This window comes from Pelmatolapia mariae, linkage group LG6 (assembly GCF_036321145.2).
Source record: "Pelmatolapia mariae isolate MD_Pm_ZW linkage group LG6, Pm_UMD_F_2, whole genome shotgun sequence".
Classification (NCBI taxonomy): domain Eukaryota; kingdom Metazoa; phylum Chordata; class Actinopteri; order Cichliformes; family Cichlidae; genus Pelmatolapia; species Pelmatolapia mariae.
The window spans coordinates 918,687-941,945 of NC_086232.1; the positions used below are offsets into that span (position 1 = coordinate 918,687).

Consider the following 23,259-nt stretch of genomic DNA (forward strand, 5'->3'; position numbering starts at 1 on the left):
AGACACACATTGAACAGGAATAAACATGACTCACTGCACTCTCTCAGTTTGTATACCACAATGTTTGCTTAGACACCTGTATGCTTATATTGTTTATTATATCCCAGAAACATTAATGTTAAAACTTGTGTTCCTATGTCTATATATAAGTTTATTTTCATATCTCCATATTAATCTATTTATAGCTCCATTCCCTCACTTCATTTTATACAATTGCTTTGTTCCAACATGAGAGCTATTTAAAGTGGTTTCACACACAGTGCCTCCAGATGAATACAGAGCAGTTTTGGACAGCAGAGACTGGAGAATGGTATTGCTCTCTGTGTGAAAAATAACCACTTATTTGAAATGAAGACGAATGTATGTTGTCAAGGCAAAAAAAGTTTTTTGCAGTACATTGCATAATGACTGAAAATGCAATGTACTGTTTATAAGATTGGGGAAACCTGCAGTCAGCTGAGACCGCAGAAGTCACTTGGATGAGTGACGAAACTTTTCTCCCATTGAAAATGCTACATCCAGATGAACAGAATCAAACTTTAGGGATTTAATTACCTGGATTATTGAGCATACGTCAAGACATTCTTCGTGTTGGTTTTGAATTCTTTGTCACCTTATGAATAATGTATATAATTTTGAATAATTTCATGTAAATTTAAGTCTTATTAATAGAAACTGAGGAAGGAATGTAATTTGTTTTTACACTTCTTGATACTTGGATATGGGGATTAATAGGTAGTTATTTATATATTTTTATTATGTTCTGTATTTCAAACTGTAAATTAAGCTTGTTTGGCTATGTTTTTTATTGCATTCTTGTAATTTTTCGTGCTTGTACTTTTAATACATTTTTGATAACATAAAAATAAATTCTGAAAGAAACCTGCATTTTTCAATACAGAATTCAGATATTTTCAAAATTGATTTGGCATGCAGTGTTACATTGGTAAAGTATAATATATTGCATTAGAAACTTTCACAGGATCAGTACTGGACTATATCAAGTTCTGTATTGCAAATGTGACTGTGGACAAAAGCATTCGGGTTTTCCCAAACCACAAACCCTGGATGACCAGCGAGGTCTGTACACTCCTCAAAGCCCACGATGCCGCCTTTAGGTCAGGTGACAAAGCTCTGTACAGGGCTGCTCGAGCTGACCTGAAAAGGGGTCCCACCTGTCCAGCAACAACACACGAGAGGTGTGGCATGGAATAATAGACAACATAAACCACAGAGGCAAAACTGTGAAAACAGAAAACCTGAGTGTGCAGCTAGCAGAGGATAAACAGCTTCTTCGCCCGCTTTGAAACACCACAACAGCAGCATTCATCTGCCTCAACCCTGCTCCCATCCTCATCCTCACCTGGTTCCTGCACCGCTCCATTCACTGTAACAGAGCACAATGTCAGATGTGTGTTCCTAGCAGTGAACCCCAGGAAGGCGGCCGGTCCTGACGGAATACGTGGTAAAGTGCTAAGAGCATGTGGCCACCAGCTCACCCACATCTTCACCAGAATCTTCAACCTCTCACTGGATGAAGCAGCCATCCCATCCTGTCTAAAATCAGCCACAATCATCCCAGTGCCAAAGAAGTCTCCCATCACCAGCCTGAACTATTATTGCCCTGTGGCCCTCACACCGGTAATCATGAAATGCTTTGAGAGACTAATCCTTCAGCACACCAAGGATTACCTCCCCCCAGAATTCGCCCCCCCACCAGTTTGCATACCGCGCAAACAGATCCACAGAAGACGGCATCGCCCTCCACTCGGTGCTGAGTCACCTGGAACAGCGGCAGAGCTATGCCAGAATGCTCTTCGTGGACTACAGCTCAGCCTTTAATACAATCATCCCAAACATCCTCTGCTGACCTTCCACCACTCGCCCATTGAGAGCCTGCTAAGTTATTGCATCACAGTATGGTACGGCAGCTGCACTAAGGCGGATAGAGCCACCCCCCCAGCATGTTTGCACTGAGTAGGAGATGCTCTGTATCTCACTGTACAACTGTATAGTGACAATAAAGGTATTCTATTTTATTCTAAAACTTGGGTTAATTGCTATAAACAGAGGAACCCAAACTGCTGAAAAATGGTGAATATTTGTTTTTTTTCAAATGACTATTTTTAGTGGATGTTTGATATAGAAGCAGAATGACAGAATGTTAAAAGAAGTTACTTTTAGTCGCTCTAAGCTGGGCAATGCGTTCTCTGGCTGTTCAAAGCCATGGAACTTTAGACTTTCCAAGCAAATAATGATGGCCATACTGATGTTCTTTTCAGTACATTTTACTTTATGTTCATTTTCAGTTTTATGATTTTTCCATTTTTCCATAATTCATCCCACATAGCAAAATTGGAATGGCCCGGATCTGTCCCACACAATGTGCTTACACATGGCCTGTGTACCGCAAAGAATGACGGCCCTTTGGTGGCCCAGATCTGGTTTGCCAGAGGTGGCCCACACATGGGCCAGCACAAGGCCAGTTGCAGACACACTGCTGGCCCTGTGCTGGCTCACAACAGTTTCAGCTCTGGCCCCAGATGTCAGCCTAATGTGTACCTTAATCAAGCCATGTAATAACAACATGTGTTGGAACATAACAGTGCAAAAGTAACATGACCAAACTCTGTTCAGACAGTGAATGGACTGATTCTTATATAGCGCTTTCTACTCTCCCAGATTACTCAAAGTGCTTTATACAACATGTCACATTCACCCAATCACACACTTTCTCTAAACTGAGTGCTTCCTAACTGCATTCACACTCTTGACATGCAGACTGGAGGAGCCAGGGATAAAACCACTAGCCTTCCGATCAGTAGGTGACCTGCTCTACCTCCTGAGCTACAGCCACCCAGTGGCAAATATGAGTAAACCCTCACTAGGTTTTGGATAAAGTGTACACTCACAAACTTGACAAACCTGCATTTGAAACGTTGGCCACCATAGCAGTACAGTATTGCAACATGGCATTTGGATCTTCTAACTAAAATAGGAAAATAGGAACATAAATATTGCCATCATTGCCAGACCTGGCCCACATCTGGTTGACATACACCCTGCCATGACACCAGTCAGTCAGAAGTGCCAGCTTGATGCTGGATCCGGGCCAGACCTGTTTTCTATGAGCCTGGGCCACAAACCAAACCACAATCGGGACAGATATGGCATGCCATCACATAAACAGTGCCATCTATGCCAGGCCTGGCCCATATCTGGATGACATACCACTTACCACGCCAGAAGTCAGCCAGCAGTGCCAGCTTGACACCAGATCCGGTCCAGACTCGTCTGCTATGTGGGATGACTTGTTCTTTTGGAGTTTTACTTGTTGATTATGTTTGGGCTGTGTCTCTTGCCCTTTCAGTATAATATTGTTTTCTTGTGCTTCTAAGTGTCCCTTTGTTTCCACTATGTTTCTTTTTAGGTTATGTAGTATGGGTTAGGGAGATTTTGTATGTTGCTTTTGTTTAATAAAACCGCCTTTTGGATTATTCCCTGATGTGCCTGAGTTCTGTTATTTAGTGTCACTTTGAAAGGCACACAGCCAGCCTTGACATATAATTGTTCTTTCAATTTTTGATAAAGGCTAATTATACAACTGTAGCTGTATAATTATGTATTAACACAGCAAACTGTCCATCATAAACACATTTAAAGGATGTGACCATATGACACACCTGCACAGCAGTGTTTGCCGTGTGGGCTGTAAGCAGAGGCGCACATCAGTGCAATCAAACACATCTGCCTTCAGTTAATCCAAACCAGCAACTGTGACACACAAACAAACCAGTCCACAGCAAACATGGGGATGAGTCAGTATATTAGTCCACCATGTTACATCTGTCCACAAGGAGAGGAATAATGTCAGTTATGTGGTTTTTCTAAGTTTAACAGTCGTGAAGGAGAACATACGCAAACAGAATTCAGTGAATTTAAAAAAGTTCCCAACAGTGTTTTTGAGTTAAGAATATTAATAAAAGGAGCATCCTGACTGAGCATCCTGCTGATCTGTGTATAATTAAGAGGAAGTTTATGTTTGCCAAATCCTCACAGGTCCATTTAGGAACAGAGGTCTACTGACTGAACATAAAACACTATTATCATAAATGAATGCATGAAGAAAAATCACTGTTTAGATCAAAAATGTCTGCATAACTTTAGAGTTTCATTCATTAATGGTTGCTCATACTAATGCAAGTGTGAAGTACAGTTTATTTATTGTTTCATCCTAAGATACAAATTCTGTGCACATCAGCGATCTAATCTTTTATCATCAGTGTCTTTAAATGGGAAAAGGGACTTGGGTTGGTTAGTGGGGTTAGCTAACTGCCCACAGCTGTGGGTGTGGATGGTTGTCTGTGTGTCAGCCCTGTGACAGACTGGGACCTGTCCAGGCTGTAGCCTCCTCTCACACTGAGACAGCTGGGATAGGCTGCTTTCATCGATATTTCTGCTTGAATTCATCTATGATTAAAGAATATTTATCCCTCAGATGTGTCTGTGCTGGGGTTCTCAAAAAGTCATTAACATATTAGTGTTATTATTTTTAAGAGAATCTGAACTTATTCTGTTAACATGTCAACAACCAAACCTTTGGTATGAACTGAAACACAGTGAATGTGTGCAGGACTGTTGAATGCTGAAGTTCACAGGTGGAAAGTAGCTGAATATGTCTCTGTGTGTGAGACACAGAGAAAGGGCAGAACTGGCATCATACGAACAGTAAAATAGTTTTTAATCTTTTCAGACTGTGGGTTAGTGTGCAGATAACCACACAGACATTAAATGAGCTTTGATGACATGTGGGCGGATCCACTACAGACAGGTACATGGTGTCAGCTCTGATCATCCAATCAGAGAAGATGAATCTAAAAGTCATCAGCTGACTCCAGCTGCACCCACCCGTCTGCTGAAGACGAATCCACCCCGATTCAGGGTTTTAAAGGCTGAGTGTTGTCTGTAGGTGAATGTATGTGGAACCAGTAGAAGTGAAGAGTCTCCCCATTTAGATACATTATACATTTATGCTGAATAAAGTAGAATATTTAAAAAACCTCTAAGTTAGAAATGCCAAAAACACAAGCACACATGTCTCTAGGTCTAATTTTTAGAAAATACAACATTTGTTTTCATTCATATGCCGATGATACTCAGATCTATCTTCAACTGAAGGGAAACAGTCCTGCCTCACTAGAACACTTTCTTCAGCGTCTCGGTGAAGTTAAATCCTGGATGGCCTCTAACTTCCTTAACTTCAATGAGAACAAAACCGAAGTGATAATTTTTGGACCACGTGGCAATCCCAGCACCTCTAATTTTAACCTTTAGCCTTTTATCAAATCGCATGCCAAAAATTTGCGGGCTATATTTGACAGCAAGTTCACCTTTGAAAAACAGATTAGCTCAGTCGTACAGCGGTCTTTCTTCAAACTGAGGCTTTTATCTAAGGTGAGATCATTTTATCTTTTAAAAACTTTGAACGGGCGATTGATGCTTTTATTACATCCCAGCTGGACTATTGTAACTCCTTATATGCTGGAGTTAGCCAGACCTGCCTGGCAAGACTGTAGTTGGTCCAGAATGCTGCAGCTCGTCTTCTGACACGTACTAAAAGGTGTGAACACATTTCCCCGGTGCTCGCCTCTCTTCATTGGCTCCCTGTCCACTTCAGAGTTAACTTTAAAATGTTATTGTTGACTTACAAAGCCCTGAATGGACAGGCTCCCGGGTATTTGTCTGACCTCCTTTAGATCTCTTAGATCAAGTGATCTTTTGCTTTTAGTCGTACCAAGCTCGAGGCTGGTTCATAGAGGCGATCGAGCATTTGCAGTCGTAGCGCCTAAGCTGTGGAATAATTTGCCCCTACACATCAGACAGGCTCCTACTGTCAATCTTTTTAAATCTTATCTTAAAACACATTTGTATTTACTGGCTTTTAATACTGCATGAGAGTTATTTGTTAATTCATATTTGATGTTTGTTATCAATATTATAAGTTATTGAACTTGGTATTTTGTATTCTTGTGCAGCACTTTGGTCAACGTTCCTGTTGTAATTAAATGTGCAGTATAAATAAATAAACTCTAAACATGTCCCAAAGAGGAGGATGAACGGTGCTGAGAGAGAGCAGAATAAAAACAGAGTCTCAGTACTGTTAATGTTTAATCAGCATTCACACTAATAAAGATCTGGATCATGGTGGTTTATTAACAGCTGACACTGAGCCTGACTGAAACACTTCACTCAGTGTTTGTCCTCTGATTTTTAAGCATCGCTGTAGGAATGTATTAACTTTGCTGTTTCCATTTACAGACCACACACACTAACATTTCATGGTTCAGTCTGCATCTCTGCCTGTAATGCTAACCTCCTCTGAGGACGATGCAGCGTCAGAGGAACCACAACAAAAATAAAATGTGTCTGCCATGTTTGAAATGAGGCATCAACAAATCCAGTGGAGTGCAGCTGTGCACAGAAGCAGCTCATGTGAGTCTCCATCTCGTTTCAACAAGTCTCTCCTCTGTTCCTCCTGTGGGTCTTCAAGACCTGGACTGGGTCAGGACCAGCGCACCAGCACCTGGTCTCCATCCTCTATGGAGTAAAACTGCAGTGTTTTCAGGTCACTGTCGATCTCGAACTCTGTCCCCACCATCTATAACAACAAGAACATTTTACTGTCCCACAGTGGCATGTTCAGACTGAACATGGAGGCACAAACACATCAACAAGAAAACCAGTGAACGTGTGTGCTGCTCTCTATGAAGGCCACAGGGGCTCCTGCCTTTACTGAGTGTGCTACCTTGGGGCTGGTGTAGGTGAGCCTCAGATCTGCTGCAGGGACCTTGAGCAGCCTGTACAGCAGGCCCTTCACCTTCTGCACAACCATGGAGGCTACAGTACAGAAACACATGACACTGTTTATGTGCAGAGCTCCACAGACAGATAAGAGCGCTGATAATCTAATGAGAGTCGAGGCTTTGAGCTCGTACCTGGAAGTTTCTTCTCCAGTGGTTTCCGGTTAGCATCGTCCGGAAACACAAAGGTAATCTCTGATGAAGGAAGGACAATGAAACTGTCTGTATTATGTTTGATTCACGTTCATTCGTGGAGCCACTCAGACAGCAGAAAGGGGCGGGACTTACTTAACAGCTGATTTTTCAGGGCAAACGGCTCCGGCTTCTTCAGCTCACCTTCCTCCGGAGCACCATACTCTGAAGAACAGGAACATGGAGTTAGTGACTGAGACCATGTCAGTAATAATAAAGCTGAAGCTGTCTCAGGTCATCTGACCCCACAGCGTGACTTACTGCTGATAAGGGCCTGATAACGAGGGTGCTCATAGACAAACTGAGGGCTGGGCTGACTCCGCCCACCCGCCTTTAGCCACTCCTCTCCAAACATCTTGATGTAGTCGAGCTCCGCTCCCCTCCTGTCGTCAGCGTAAATCTGAAGGAAAGCCCAGCAGCTTGAGCACAGGACAGCACCGACATGCTGCCCATGACTCATACACAAGAGGCGGGGCTCTGCGGCCGCTCTGAACGGTCACACAGCGATCTGAAGACGTGTCAGGACACAGCGTCCGCACGTCTCCAAAGCACCGGCAGAGTCCTCACAAACATTGAGCTCACCTCACAGCCGTTCAGCACAACCAGCTGTCCCAGTTTGGCGATCAGCATCTGATTGGCTGTTTTCGGGTTTCCATCCCCGCTCACCAGCTTGTTGCCACGGCAAGAAAGCCGGACCAAACTGGGAAGTTTGGCCAGCTCGTTCACCACAATCCACTAAGTGAGAAAGAGAGAAACACTTCCTTTAAACTGGCGTAGAGTTTATTTTAAAAAAACGTCCAATCATGAAGCTGAACAGAAGAACAAAAATGACACGACCGAGCCCGCGTAACGTGGAGACAGCCTCAGCACCCACACTGGATGTAACAGTGTGATTGTATAAAACACACAGTCTCACTGAAGTCCTGTAACAGACGAGCTGCTGCTGTGTGTCACGGTGCAGCCTTCACCCACAGCACTGCAGTGTTAGACACACAGTTCCCAGACTGGCTTCACTCTAGTCTACAGAAGTACACTTACACCGGTGTAACAAACCTGGTATTTGTACGACTGTAACAGTTACAACAACACAAACAGACACAGTCGCAGCTGTTGACCGTTTCTATGGCAACACATTTCACTGAACTGAAGCTAAAGTTATTTCTGGCATGTTTGATGTTTGTTAGTTTTGTAACCACAGAATAATGTTTCAGATGTTTCTGTTCCAGTGGAACGTCGGTCACAGTTCGTTCTGGTTAACCATCCGTAGCCGTGTGTTGGTGCAGGAACACACTGACCTCAGTGATGTTGTTGTGGTCCAGGCTGAGAGTCTTCAGCGCTGCATACATGGCTGTGTGAGACCCTGCAGAGCAGAGACTGTCACTGACACGTGTGCAGTCGCACAGAAAGCTGTTCTACACATCCAAACACAAAAGGACAACAGATGCTGTTAGGCTGGAAACGGTGTCGTTACCGGGGGCAGCATCTTCAAACCGAATGACAGACAGTCCGGTCTTGGATAAATTCAGCTGCTCCAGCCTGCCACGAGAAACACACCAGACTCACTCCAGCTGCTTTTATTAAACAACAAATAGAAAACTGTGACTATGGTGCAAACACCGTAAAAATCCCTTCTAAAATCAGATCAAGTACTGGTTTTTGAGGTGTGTGGGATCACCACTTCCACCTAGAGCTGCAGGGGGCGGCGTAAAATCCACTGGGTTGCTTAGCAACACAGTTGTTTCCATATATTTTGACAAGATGCTGCTCTAACACGAGCTAGAGCTAGCTAGCTAAATATACAGAGGACTGCAGTTCAATAAAAGGGCTGAGGATGGCAGTCTAGAAACAGAGCAGCCAGACAGGGTTCACACCTGAGCGCAGCACACATGTACAGACATGACCCGACTCAGTGATAGAACCGGAAACATTTTCTCTGATATTTAAATGTTACATAAAATAAATGGCATGTTTCCCACTCGTGCTGCTGCAGGACGGAGCAGTCCTCACTGCGTGTGTTCATGCATGCAGTTTGAAACCAAAGCAGTCAGAGAAACGCACACATGCTGCTCAGCATCAGGTTCACTGACAGTGAAGCTGCAAACGTTTCTGCATGGATGAACTCACACTGGACACAAACACGTGCAGCACATTACATCGACGCGTGGCTGACACTTTGTACTGTACCTGGGCAGAGCAGATAAACTGAGCACGCTGTCCTGCACCAAAGGATTACTGGACAAACTCAGACTCTTCAGCGACTGCAGCAGTCCCTCAGGCCTTTAAACAGACACAGCACAGCTGGTTTCAGGCGGCTTTGAGTGAAAACACACACATCTAAAGGCAAAGCAGGGCACACAGAAGATGATGATGATGATGATAAAGTGTTACCTCTGCAGCTCTGTAATGCTGTTTTCTTCCACACACAGGTCCTCCAGCTGTGGCCACATGGGAGCACATTCCAGAATCTGAGAGGAAAGCATGATCAGAGGCGGAAAAGAGATTTCATTTAGACAGAAGCAGTTCATCATCTCAAGACCCAACACTGTCCATGATGAGAACGGACGATCCACTACTTAAGAGAATCTGGCCTCAGCGGGGAGGAAGAACTCCCTTTGAAGAGGAAGAGACTTGAGCCAGAAGCAGGTTCAGCGGTAAGAGGAAAAGAAACATAACAGAAAGAAAATGACTGAACGCAGCAATGTGAGTGTTAGAGAAACAGAAAAAGAGGGAACGCTTTAAATTCTCTTTACTTTAAACTTTAAGTTAGTCTACTGTTTGATGTGAATGTTACCCCGGAGCTGAAACACAAAAGTAAATATAAGTGCCATAGTGCTGCGTACCTGTGGCCAGGTGAGCTGGCAGCCGTTGAGCACGAGGACTTTGAGGGCTGAGAAAGCGTGGCGTAGAGCCGAGGGGTCAGGGGGCAAACGAAGTCTGTTGTAACTGAAGACAGAAACACGATACAATGTTGAGTGGAAGGAAAGTGAGGCCAAACAACGCGTCCCACACACCCACACCTGAGCTGCAGTCCTTCCAGTCTGTCCAGCTGCTGGCTGATGGTGGCCACATCCTCCCAGCACGACAACAGAGTCCCACTCAGGTCCAGCCACTCCACATCTGATCAGCGTGGTTAAGGTGTCACATCCACACTGCTCGCAATCACAACCTGACAGACTCTGAGAAATGGGAACGCTTTGTGAAGCTCACACGTCCTGAGTGCCAGTAAAGCATCCAGCACCGTGTGTAGAAGGATACTGGGAGTTGTGGTCCTGATTTCCCCATCGGCACCAGACCCGCTCACGTCAGAGCGGCTCAGCAGCACTGAGGGAAGGCTCTCAAAACTGCACACACACAGACACACAATACAAAGTGTGCAGGTTTATAACAGGAGTGAAAACTGTGTGAACACAAAGGCTGTGACTCTGTTTCTGAGTGGACACACACATGTAACTGTGGGAACAGCTCAAAGACTGAACCTGATGATGTGTCACGAAACATATCCTGAGACACGGACCAAACTAACCCCAGAGGGCTGGACTAAAAAAGAAAGACGGCAGTAATGACTCGGTGCTGTTGTTCATTTCAGGCTGTGTTTACTTAGTTATGAGACCTGATGATTTTATGATGTCTGACTATATAAAACCTTAGACATGTGTGCTGTGTCTCAGGTGACTTTCATCTTCCTCCTCTCTTCATCAGCACTGACTCTGCAGCTCAGCTGATCATCATAACACATGCATTACTGCAGCTGGATGCTACCAACAACTACCAGGCGACAGAACTGAAGCTGATAACATCCTTATGATATTACGCTCTAATAGCAGCCATGCAAAGTATAAATGAAAACAAACACAGCTGTGTGACGCTCTTCTCCTGACCACACAGCATCGTACCCACGCTCCTTGATGTTCCCCCACTTGAGCTTCTTCCTGGAGATGGAGATCTCCTCACTCAGCACCTCCTCTGAGTCGATCTTGTACGCCTGTCGCACAGCGGTCAGATAGCCCACTCCAAAGCTCACCTTTGCCGGACGGACGAAGGAGCCTCCTGTGGGGTGTCTGAGAACAAAGGGAACGTATCAGGACATTTTCACAGAAGACTTTATAAAATAATTATCTCACAGGACGCGTGCAGGCAAAGCACGCTTGAGCACTTTACCTGCACGTGAAATACTGCACTCCCTCGTGGCTGCCGTCATGTTTGCCTCTGTCGGGGTTGTCCCACTCCACACCCAGCCACAGACCTAAAAACCACAAAACAAACACACAGCTATACTAATGGCAATGCAGTGATGCAAGCATGTGGTTAAATCTGCTTCATCGGTGTGATTTCATCCGTGTACTCGGACTGGACATTGTATCGAGAGAGGGGGACAGGAAAAAGCCCCGCCCCCTCCCGGCCTTCCTCTCTCTCAGCGTCCAGTCTGTTGGGTTTGAAATGACACAGGCTTTGTCTGGGTACGCTGTTGCTAACAGTCAACCATATTTACTCTTAATCAAAATGTAAGTTTGATCCATATGTTAAATGACAAATGTGAGGCAGCTGGGCCCTGATGACCCCTATGAGCAAGCACTTGGCGACAGTTGGAAGGAAAACTCCCTTTTAACAGGAAGAAACCTCCGACAGAACCAGGCTGTAATCTGCTGCAACTGGTGGTGGTGAAGAAAACACTATTGGAGACAGACCTACAGTAATATAATCGTGTAATAATTACTAATGATTAACTGGAGGAGTGACCTGATAACAAAGGGGAAGAGAAATGAGGTCAGCAAAAAACAAACAAACACCCAGTGCATCATGGGAATCCCCCAGCAGCCTACAGCAGCATAACTAAGGGAGGATTCAGGGTCACCTGGTCCAGCCCTAACTATATGCTTTAGCAAAAAGGAAAGTTTGAATCTTAAAAGTAGAGATAGTGTCTGTCTCCTGAATCCAAACTGGAAGCTGGTTCCACAGAAGAGGGGCCTGAAAACTGAAGGCTCTGCCTCCCATTCTACTTTTAAATACTCTAGGAACAACAAGTAGGCCTGCAGTCAGTATGATGCTCATAGTAAACATTTCATGATCAAAGTCCTTCTGTCATACTGACTGTCTCTGTGTGTTCGCGGTTTATGATGTTCATCCATGCGTGATGAGGGTAAGAGGTACAACCCGGGTCCTACCTGCTGTGGGGGGTACAGGTCCAAAGTAGCGCACTGTGGCCCGCTCCCCGCCGCAGGACACCCGCTTACCCACCGCATCCACCGGCACCTCCGCCTCGTCTACTCCCATGGAAGCTACGAGGAAAAAACTAGAGCCACTCTGCAGTTCTTCTCCAACAGGAAGCAGCTTACGCTACATTTAAGTGTAATAAGTAAATACTGCACATTTCCGGTATGTCACTGGATAGCTTATTGTGTCTTTCTGAAAAATGAGAAACGTGTAATGTTTGAAAAATGCAAACTTAATGTAAAATCATACACACCTTTGATAAATGTCGCGTTTGCTGTGGAACAGTCACTCAGCCTGCTCCCACCAAAACATCCTCCAGCTGCGTCACCGGATGGGACCTATTTCAACGTCGTACCGTTTTCCCACAAACCTTTTTCTAAAAAGAAGTTATACCACGAAGGAAATATACTCACTGACACTTTACGTGTGTCTGGTCCTTTCCTATAAATCACCCCAGTTTAGTTATACGGTACCAAATCAGCCTAAAGCTAGGAAAATGCATAGGAACCTTTGTGGGGCTTTGCCGTGTTCCTATGGGAATATTTCGAAGTAGGACAGCGGTCCACTCGGAAAGAAAACGTGTGGATGTGTTGTAACATTTACTGGAGTTTAGGACATTCAGCAGACATTTATTCCAGATAAAAAACAAGAGCGGAAGCCATGAAGAAGAAAGCCCACAACAGGTTTGTTTACACACACATTTTAATAACACGAGTGAAAATATCACGGCGATTAGTGAGATAACGTTAAGAACTCAGACTTGAGCCTTCGGTCTGGGGGGACCGGTGCTCCCAAAGAAACAAAGCCAGCATCAGCAGTGAGATCCCCGCAGGGATTCAGGTTTTTCACTCGGTTGTTTGTCTGCTGGAGGAGCCATGAGCTCCAACTGAGCAGGAACCCAGACCCACTCCAGAAGTTCGGCGATGGACTTCTGTGTCCTGGATCCTTTGGATTTCTCCGAATCCAACACTTACAAAGGGCAGTGTAGGAGCGTCTCTCTGCTTCTTTGTGTACAGATGTGAACGAGCACACAGCTGTGCCAGTGCTCAACTGAATATGGCACAAAAAAGTATTATCGCCTGTTAACTTCAGTGTTTCTGTCCTCTGCAGAGAGGTGTCGCCAGGACAACAGTCAGCTGACTACACAGTGGGTCAGGTGTCAGGAAGCTTATTCCAGAAGAACTCTGCGGCCTCTGGATCCCTGTCGGCTTTATTCAGCACAGCAGCAGCATCCGCAGCGCTGCTGTTCAAGCCTGCGCCTCTGGTGAGCGCAGCACAAGCAGCCTGTCTGTGACTGCGTGTCAGGACTCGACCACCAGTCGAAACTAAATCTGTAAAAAACAAGAAAATCTGTCTTCTTCTATTGTGTGTCATGACTTATTTATTGTAAGGTGTCTTTAAGGCATGCTGAGGTGCATTAACCTTCGCTGAGCTTGATGAAGTGTTTTTCTTTATTAGAATTTGTACGTTTTATTTTCCAACTTTTAGTGAGCGCCTCTACTTGCTAGTGGATTATTTAAGAGGGAGGAAATGACTGAAGTTTCTTGTGGTTGTTTTGTGTTATGATGGCAGCCGGTTCAAAAAAGCACAGAAACCAAAGAGCAGAAGCAGAAAAGCCCACAGGTCAAAGGTCAGCCACGCCAGGAGAAGAAGAAGCAGCAGCCAGCTAAGGAGAAATCAGCAGCCAATCAGGAGCTGGAAAAAAGGTGAGTGTTAATTTCTTTTTCCCCAGTTTTTTCTTGATTCAAGTCTCTTCTCAAACCCATTTGTTTGAAGTGCTCATTTGAATTTGCTGGTTTCAGAGAGAGTGGTTTACAAAAGGCAGACGAGGATGAGGACGGGCCAGAAAAACCCAACAGGAAGAGGAAGAGACAAACTTCCGAGTCGGGCAGAGAGAACGACACAGAGTACTGGGTGATGAAGAGACAGAGGCTGAAGGCCAGCAAGGCGCAGGAGACCTTGAAAAAGAAAAGGACGGTGTTTGTCGGCAACCTTCCCATCAGCTGCACCAAGAAGGTTTATTTAGTTTCTTCGTTTTATCCATCTGTATCCATAGTGACCGTCTGACTGTATCTGACACTACCGAGTGTGGGTAGCAGTCTGCATTCATAAACTAAATGGATGCAACATGCAGTGTAGTTTAGTGCTGAGGTGCAGACTAATACAGTACTAGAGTTTCTGCCTCCTCAGACGCTTTAGCTTCAGTTTCTCTTTAGCGTCAGTTCTCCTGCTTGTTAGCTTCAGCAGCCAGGCGTCACTCCTTCCTCTGTAAGCCGCCTCGCTGTTTCTCCTTATGTGGAGAATGGAGAAGACGAGACACAGCCGTGTTTGTTTTAAATGACCCTCGTTCAGTCACGTAGGCGCAGTAACAGGAGCAAATATGGTCATAAGTAAAGCTGGGCGATATGAAAAAAATATTTATCACGATATGAATTATTTTATATCACGATAACGATATATATCACGATATACGACCTGACCTGTGGTCATCTAGAAAGTACGCAGTCTGTAAACAGCGAGTGCCGAGGGTGCAGTCTTTGTTTTGAGTTACCGTAAAGTATGTCGCAAATCCGGGTGCATGTACAGCAGCACCAGCTCGCAAACCACGAGACGGAGTTTCTTTTTCTTTATCTTTTTTTTTATACTTTATTTTTTCTTGCATAAAGTTAAGAGCATGTATAGTGAGAAGACAACACTAATATATTTGCCACAGGCTATTTAACCCTTTAAGACCTACCATAGAACCAAGTCCGCCAGAGCTTATCTTTATGTTTTTACATGCTGTAGTGCCACTTGTGGGAGTATTTCAAGTTTCCATGTATCAATACAACCGTTATAGCCCAAATTTTAATAATATGTATGCATTAAGTCCATAGTAACTACATAAATTGCAAAAACTTGTAGTGCAATAAACTACAAAAAAATTGAAAATTGTTTTTGTTTTGTTTTTTACATATATTTCTAGTTAAAAAAAATTTAAGAGGTGTATCCCTCAAAACTGTAAATACAAAAGTTTCCAACCACGAGAAATTTATTTTGAGTGTCTTCATAGTTTTATTTTTGAGATACACTAATTTTTATATACTACAGGAAAAATGAAAATAAATATTATAATGCATCAAAATAAACTATTTCCAACAGTGTAATTTGAGTTCTAAGCATCCCAGAAACGATACAGAAAAGCATAAAGTCAAACATGTCTTTTAAAAACACCAACATAGGCTTATAAGGCCCTTTCGCGAAAATGACGTCACTTCCGGTTTCGGGCAGGTAATGGCGGACATGCGATAGTTCGCGCTGACGTATATGCCAACGTAGGAAGTCTTATGAACGTCGGCAAAGCGTGTTTCTGGAATATTATGTTTTTGTTGCTGCAAGTGCTTCTTATGCAATTTTTGCAAAGTTATATGTGGAAGGAAACCGTGACCTAGGACAAGCTAATGGCATTAGATGTAAGTACAACTCCTCCGGTTTCACATGCAAAAAAAAAAATTATTGCACTACCTTATGTGGTTCCAGTTCTACAGGGATTTAAAAATAGTTAGGTAAAACGGAGTGTGCCTGCTCCGACCGGTTGTAAAGGGTTAATTATATATTTTATGTAATAATTTATAAAATTTGGGTTAGTACGATATAAACGATAGAAGACAAATGGCACGATAGACACTTTTCTATCGTCCACACGATATATATCGTCATATCGCCCAGCACTAGTCATGAGTCAGATGGCACTTTAGCACTTTAGATGCACTGAGACGTTGTACACACTCAGTATTGAGCCTCTACGTCAACGGTCTGACCTCAGACTGAGCCTTGTGGATGAAGCTGTGGGACGATAACAAGGAGAAACTGGCTAAGCTGGGTCGGCCGGTCTGATCTGCATCTTCTGGAAACGCTTGTTGGACGTTTTAGCTTCTAACAGGTGTTTATGTGACAGCGTGAAAACACAACTGTGCTGTGGCTCTTTCCAAGATCTTCCAGGAGACGTGCAAATTGCTTGTTGTGCAATAATTGTAGTATTTATGCAACAATATAATGTGGAAGTTCAAAGACTGGCAACCTTTTTCTGTTCCTTCTCAGACCCTGCGGAGCCTCTTCAGGGATAAAGGATCCATCGAATCTATTCGCTTTCGCTCTGTGGTAAAAACACCTCCGAAAAAAAGAGAGTCGCCAGGTTGCTGCAACTTCTCGTCTTCAGTAACATTGTGTTTCATTCCAACAGGTCAGAGAGGACTCCTCCGTGTCTCGTAAAGTAGCTGCTATCAAGTGAGCTTCTAAAAGTTGTTTATTTCTTAATCCTAAGCTTTCACTAGGTTCCCACCAACAAACTAATAGTATGGTTTCAGTTGACTCCGTTCCATTTGTACCAAAGAGCTTCTTTTCACTTCGCAGGCGCAAAGTTCACCCAAAGAAGCAGAGCATCAATGCCTATGTAGTGTTTAAAGATGAAGATGGTGTCAGCAAAGCTTTGGAGAGGTCAGACGCTCCTCCTGAAACCTGCTAATGCTGTAAGACCCAAACATACACGTGCTGATAGAGCTGTCTTTCAATCTGTCTGCCCTCACAGGAATGGCATGGAGATAGAGAAAGACTTTCATATCCGAGTGGACAGAGTGACCGACAGCTCATCTGTGAGTCAGCAGACGTCCCAGAATGCTCTGCTGTATCTGTCTCCTGAAATTTAAACTGAAATCCTGTTGTTCTCTTTCAGCACGACCACAAGCGTTCTGTTTTCGTGGGGAATCTCTCATTTGGTGAGTTCCTCTGTAGAGTTCCAGACAATGGTAAAGGTGTAGTTGTCCATGAGTGAGTAGTTTTAAGCTGAAGCCAACCTGCTGTGTCTGCAGACATCAACGAGCTGACTTTTCGAAGGCATTTCGAAGAGTGCGGGACAGTGGAGGCGGTGCGACTGGTGCGAGACAAGAACTCCGGCTTGGGGAAAGGATTTGGTTACGTCCTGTTTGAGGTACAAGAGCTCGGAGATGATCGTGGCTCTGGAGTAACAAATAATAGTAATGGATTGCATTTATATAGCGCTTTTCAAGACCCTCAAAGCACTTTACAATTCCACTATTCATTCACTCTCACATTCACACACTGGTGGAGGCAAGCTACAGTCTGCCACAGCTGCCCTGGGGCAGACTGACAGAAGCGAGGCTGCCATATCGCGCCATCGGCCCCTCACCAGTAGGCGGTAGGTGAAGTTTCTTGCCCAAGGACACAACGACCAAGAGCTGGAGATCGAACCGGCAACCTTCCGGTTACAAGATAAGCTTCTCGACCCCCTGAACCACGGTCGCCCTAACTCCGTAGCAGAGCTGCTTCTCTGTTTGCTCGGGCGACTGTGGCGAGGCTTGGGATTTCTGAATACGCATCACTCTGCAGGGTTGTCCTCTGATGGCTGGTGACAAAAGTCAGTCCATGTTTAAACAGTACAGCTTTGGCTATGAACCCCCCCACCCCCACACAGTCATGACAGATGGCCGGCCCTCCCTGAGCCTGGATGTGCAGGAACTGTCTTCCTGTTAAAAGGGAGTTTTTCCTTCCCACTGTCACATTGTTGGGGTTTCTCTTACATTGATCTACTAATTGGTGCTTTATGTTGTCTTTAGTTTGGGGGGTGTCACTGAATGAGCTTATTAGCAGCTGCCATACACTTCCACACCAGCAGTCAGGAAATATTAAATTAAATGTAATAATTTGGCGCTCTTTGATTTATGCTCCTGAACGGTGTATATGACAGATGGTGGCGTATCACCTACACTGTGTACTCATACTTTGGGAACTTTTTTAAAGTCTAAAAGCACAGAATTAGAATCAACAATAGACTGTGTGTCATTGATGGACGTAGCCAATGTGACATCAGCCAGTGGTTTTTCCTTTCTACAGTTTTTAAGCGTCAGTATTGGTGCTTCGGTCAAACTAGGCCATGTGTTTCTACATTTCATTTTGTTTTCCTTGTGCAGAGTACCGATTCTGTGCAGCTGGCGTTGAAACTGGACGGCTCAAAGCTGGAGGGCAGAGCCATCCGGGTGAAGAGGTCACTGAAGAAGGAGAAGCAGAAGAGTAACAGTGACGGCAAAGCAACAACAAGGAAGACCGGCAAGACTCTGAAGACAGGTTCTGGACGGGAGAGGGCAGCTGGTCGAGGAGCTTTCAAGTCCCCAAGGAAGGTGATAGGAAACCAGCATAAGCTGAGCAGAAGCTCCGCTTCGTTCAAAGGAGAGATGGCAGATCCAGACAAAAAGACTAAAAAGAAAGCACTGAAGAAAAAGAGAGTGAAGCCAGAAAAGTCTGTTCATATTTAAACTGTGAGGACAGAAAAGCACGTGATCGCTGTGATCACAGAGTCGTTTGGAAGAGCAGCAGGTTCAGAGCCCGACTCTAACACAGCTGACATCCAGGCAGCTAAACGTGTATTCAGTCACATCGTGTCCAAGAGAACTTCCTCTCAGCATCAAGTCACAGGTCCTTCCCACAGGGCTGCGTTGGACTTGATCTGTTACTGTTTCACTTATTTGGTTAAAATACGTCATTTCTTTTATTCTGTGTCAGAATTTGTCACTGTTTTCTTTCTTCCTTGCAAATCACCAGCAAATCTCTAAATCTGGTTATTATTGAAAGCAAATGATCCACACTAATAACATTTGAAGGCAGATGGAGTCAGTGTTTAGATGCTGTCGTGACCTTTGACCTCTGTCACAGAGACCGGTGGTGTCCTCTCTCCAAAAGAAAGCAGAAACATTTCTCACCACCAGTGTGTTGGTTGCTGTGCAGCATCTTTCTCTCGTGTCACAGTTCATAGCAGCCTCCAGCTCTCCTCCCTGTACATCCACCAGCCTGTAGATGAGGACCATTAGAACATTTCCCAGAGTAGCTGCACAGGCAGAGCCCACACCTCCAGGGCTCAGGGTGCTTTGGCACAGAGGTTCAGCTGCTCGGTTTAATAAAGACATCAAACTGTTGCAGTTGTGAGGCGCTGTGCCAGGGTGACCAGGACTAAACACTCAACACAGCTGTGGTTTGTTCAGATTTTTTATTCTTGCTAAAGAGGGCCGTCCTCTTCAAACAGAACAAAACATATCGTCACTCTAAAAAGCGTTTCCAAGTCTAGAATGGAAAGACAGACGAGACGTAACAAAAACAATAAATACTCATCCGAGCACATTCCGGTTTATACTACTGACGTTGTCATGGAGACGGCAGGTACAACCACATCAGGCAGCGTAAACCTTGTACATAATCCTGTCAGATGTGTGTTGCACCACCTTGGAGGAAGGAGCTGATTCATCTTTGAATCAAGCCCAGTTGGTTATTACATACATGAGGATGTAGGAGCGGGGACAGGCCTGATTGCATTTCTCTACATTTTTTGTGGCCTCGTGATTAAGATATCCTAATACCCCAAAACGGGTAATACAAGTTCAAAAAGAAAACCTTTTAATGGACAAAGGAAGAGAAACTGAACCCCTTTAGGGAGGCTGGATGGGGTCAAAGTGACAGGAGGCCGAGGTGTGGGCAGGTCGTGATGAACAAACGGGGAGCAGGGGTGGCTTCTTCTGGGCTCTCTCATTCTATATCATCCTCACTCAGACTCTGTGCGCTCACGATACGCTGCAAGACAGGAAACAAAAGTCCTCGGCTTTATGGTTTGACGTGTGCACGACTGATGAACACTTTAGAAATGATTCAAAGACTCGTGAGTTAAAATGGAAAAAAACCCAAACGGTGCTTGACTCCATGTCCCGCGTGCTGTCATAATAACTGATCCTAGAGCAATTCACAAACCTGGCTGATACTGGGCAGCTTGGTGAGCAGCATCTGGAAGACGGGTGGAGGCAGAGTCTGCTGCAGCACCTGTAGTAGCTGCTGAGGCTGACCACACACAGCGATGGCGTTGGTCAGGTGATCCACACCTTTCTCGTAGTCTCCTGTAGTCAAAGAGCCATTTTAGCACCGCAGCAAGGTCACCACTGGCTGTACTGCAGTAAACCGTTTGAACAGTTCAGTGGTACGAGTTTCAATAAAGAGTAAATTACCCTGAGCCAGCAGCTCCTCTCCCAACTGGATTTCCTCCAGGAAGAACTTCTGCACGGCTTCAGCATCCTTCAGATCTGGAAGCTGCACGACAGTCAACAGTAAGCAGTCACAGCTGATTTCTGTCACATTTGTGTGAAGTAGCTTGCAGTTGTACAGCAGAGTCAGTATCAGTTCTCTGGTTTGAAGTTGTCCTTTAATGTGGTGGGTGTCAGCTTTAATACAGAAACATGTACAGCTCCATGCACGTGTGTGCAAATGTAAAGTCGTGGGGTGCAGGCGTGTAGAAACTGCTCACCTTTGCCAGGCCTGCCCTCTCTTTGGCAACCTTCTGCTTTCTTCTCCCTGTGACAAGAACAGGACAAACTGCTCACGTTGTTCCAGCCCTCAAAACATGTTTATCTTGGTTTTAACAAGAAAGTAGCCTTAGATAGTAGCTGCTACACTCACTTATAAAGTTATGAGTATAAGACGGACACAGAAATTGGCTTAAAAGCTAAACTAGCTCCAAGTTTAGCTTCTGCTCCCTCAAGTCAACTATTTACTGGAAATTTAGGCCTGATTTTTGTATGCCAGTGATTATTTGTCACCTTGTTGGTAACGTTCAGCTGACCATGTTTCCCATCAGGTGACTGGTAACAAGTACAAACTGCCTGGAATACAAAAACTGGAATGTGTTTATACACAGTTTGCTGCTTCTGCCGTATTCCCTGAAGCAAATTTAACAAACTCCAATTTCAAACTTAGTGTCCCCCAGAACACCTGAGTGCACCACGGCAACGGGTAAATAAAGAGTAAAGCCTTGATTATAACCCAGAGGACTGAGGAATATGAATGTGTGTCAGTGTGGCTCATATTTATCTCAAAAATCACGCAGGACAGAGTTATTTTAATCAGCTTGGTCCACTGTGTCGTTACCATAGACAGAATATGATGCTCACACAAGTCAGACAGCATTACTGTCGATAGAGTCAGAGTTACAAAGCTACAAATACACAATACAGATCTTTTTCTGCGCATGTTACCAATCTGGTGTAACTGCCGTCTCTCTTCTTACTTATTGTAAATTGACGACTGAAGGATTACAAAAGCGCTCGTGTGAGAACACAAAATGGCAAACATAAAAGCTGGATCGTTGTTTGTAAGAAACTGAACGAGCAAACGCATCAGTGTCAGTCAGCTGGTCCAGGAGCAGCAGAGTCATCGGAGAGAAACTCAGAGCTGTGGTTTCATTTAGAGTCTGTTACCATGTACGTGAAAACCTGGAGTTTCCTCATGTTTGGATTAACAAACTGGAACAGGGCCCAATCTTCCTTGAATAACACGATAATCTCCAGCAGGCTGGAAGCCCAGCTAACAAGACATCATGCTAAATATGTTGTTGTGTAATTACTTGAAGTGGAAATAGCTTTGTGAATGAGTGTGTGCTGCAGGTCACACCACAGGATAGTAAAGCCTTTCTCTCACAGTGTTTGGAGTTTTGCTGGCAGGACAAATCTGGATGAGCACCTGGAAGTATACAAATACTACCTGGTTATGTGGCCTTGGAGACAACTGTGTCAGAGGTTCTCTGAATCCAGCCTCCATAAGCTGCCCAGCAGCTCAAGTTTGAAGTAGCACACTTTAGACTGGCACTGGTATATTCAGTATATTTATGTGTGTACAGCCATATAAAAGCCTTTCATTTTGTACCCCGAAGTAGGGTTAGGTAACACCAAAATAATGGTTTGTTTTGAAGCACAGCCATTAATCGTATGCTCCCCTTTACAAATCATGTCACCAGTTATTTCTACAGATCCTTTTAGAGGATGGAAGAGCTCAGGATCCAGTGAGGGTGCAAAGAATGTGATTACTGTCACATCGTGGCTTGTCAGCTACAAACCCATTAACTTAACGATGTGAGAACATGAATGAAGTCCCAGCTATGATTTGTTTAATTTACTGAATTGATTGTAGCGCCCCTCCACAGCCTCTGGACAAGCTAACTGGACCGGCCGAACCGAACGAAACCGCCCGGTGTCCGAACCAGCGAACCCGGTGAAGGTGAGAAAAAGAGCAGCGAGGAGGTCAACACTCACGTTCTCGTAGCCTGTTCTTGAAGTTGGGGTCATTCCGTCGTTTCCTGTCGAAATAAATACAGTAACCGACAAACAGAGCCCCGCACACACCCGCCGCTATGGCACTCGTCCTTCCGCCCATCATAACTCGAAAGACCCGCTCGGTTTTTGGAGGATTTCGGGCTAATCTGGATTTTTTACCTCCGGTTGTCGTTTTCTGTCAGGCGGCTGATGGAGCGGCTCAAGGAAGGAAGGACCGTAAGGACCCCACCTTTGACAGCTAGTAACCGCCTGAAAACGCCTGACTGAAAATGAGAAAAACGAGCCATTTTATCGGGCAGTTTGCCTGTAAATGATCAAAAGGCGGCTGGTTGTAGTTAAGTGAAAATAAAAATATGTTCCAAATATGTGTGGTTTACACAGATTATCAGGTACACATGATAAAACCGCGAATTTGAAAATATAACTGCAGTTTCAGCTACATTATATTTTGTGTTAGTTTCTTTGTAAATACGATACACCTCCGTTATCATCTGGTTTTATGTTGAAGAGCTTCTCATTTCTAAAACCTGCACACACACCTGTACAGGCAGGGCCGATAAACCGCAGATGAGGTCTGGGTCCCGCCCTACTCTGCCTCTGATTGGCTTAACATGATATTTTGTCTTCCTTCTAACCAATAACACTTCTCTTACCTAATTGATTGTCCAGTCAGGCAGCACCTTACATATGAACATATAGGCAACCATATACTGAATATAAGAGGGCACCATGCACTGGCTTTCGACTGTTGCCGTGTTTTGTTTTGTTTTTCATTTCTTTTTAGAGCCAGAAATAAACAGAAAGCGAAATGATGAGTTTATGTTTGCAAACAAACTGGTTTGTTTAGGATTCTGGCTTCC

General features: G+C 44.5%; 3 protein-coding genes across 4 annotated transcripts; 1 reads left to right on the forward strand and 2 right to left on the reverse strand.

Annotated features, from left to right (window-relative positions):
- Positions 1–6,193: 6,193 nt before the first annotated feature.
- tbce (tubulin folding cofactor E) lies at positions 6,194–12,589 on the reverse strand. Of its 2 annotated transcripts, none has more exons than XM_063475606.1 (17): positions 12,517–12,589; positions 12,215–12,328; positions 11,211–11,295; positions 10,946–11,110; positions 10,308–10,393; positions 10,070–10,169; positions 9,893–9,995; positions 9,441–9,517; positions 9,237–9,329; positions 8,524–8,588; positions 8,348–8,412; positions 7,635–7,787; positions 7,314–7,452; positions 7,149–7,217; positions 6,996–7,055; positions 6,806–6,897; positions 6,194–6,658 (listed from the first exon to the last, which is right to left on the reverse strand). In XM_063475606.1, exons 2-17 carry the CDS (start codon positions 12,321–12,323, stop codon positions 6,563–6,565), a joined length of 1,557 nt encoding a protein of 518 aa, XP_063331676.1. In that variant the 5' UTR covers positions 12,324–12,328; positions 12,517–12,589; the 3' UTR covers positions 6,194–6,562. The 2 variants fall into 2 exon arrangements, with proteins under 2 accessions (XP_063331676.1, XP_063331677.1); XM_063475607.1 differs by having other exon boundaries at positions 12,215–12,386; positions 12,517–12,578.
- A 116-nt stretch (positions 12,590–12,705) lies between these two features.
- On the forward strand, positions 12,706–18,807 carry rbm34 (RNA binding motif protein 34). The gene is made up of 11 exons (XM_063475608.1): positions 12,706–12,946; positions 13,374–13,527; positions 13,836–13,969; positions 14,066–14,279; positions 16,344–16,403; positions 16,486–16,529; positions 16,656–16,739; positions 16,831–16,894; positions 16,975–17,017; positions 17,111–17,229; positions 18,230–18,807. Exons 1-11 carry the CDS (start codon positions 12,924–12,926, stop codon positions 18,569–18,571), a joined length of 1,281 nt encoding a protein of 426 aa, XP_063331678.1. The 5' UTR covers positions 12,706–12,923; the 3' UTR covers positions 18,572–18,807.
- Positions 18,808–19,284: 477 nt separating this feature from the next.
- On the reverse strand, positions 19,285–22,624 carry tomm20b (translocase of outer mitochondrial membrane 20b). Its single transcript, XM_063475609.1, has 5 exons — positions 22,379–22,624; positions 20,599–20,645; positions 20,303–20,384; positions 20,052–20,194; positions 19,285–19,877 (listed from the first exon to the last, which is right to left on the reverse strand). Exons 1-5 carry the CDS (start codon positions 22,500–22,502, stop codon positions 19,833–19,835), a joined length of 441 nt encoding a protein of 146 aa, XP_063331679.1. The 5' UTR covers positions 22,503–22,624; the 3' UTR covers positions 19,285–19,832.
- Between the last annotated feature and the right edge of the window lie 635 nt (positions 22,625–23,259).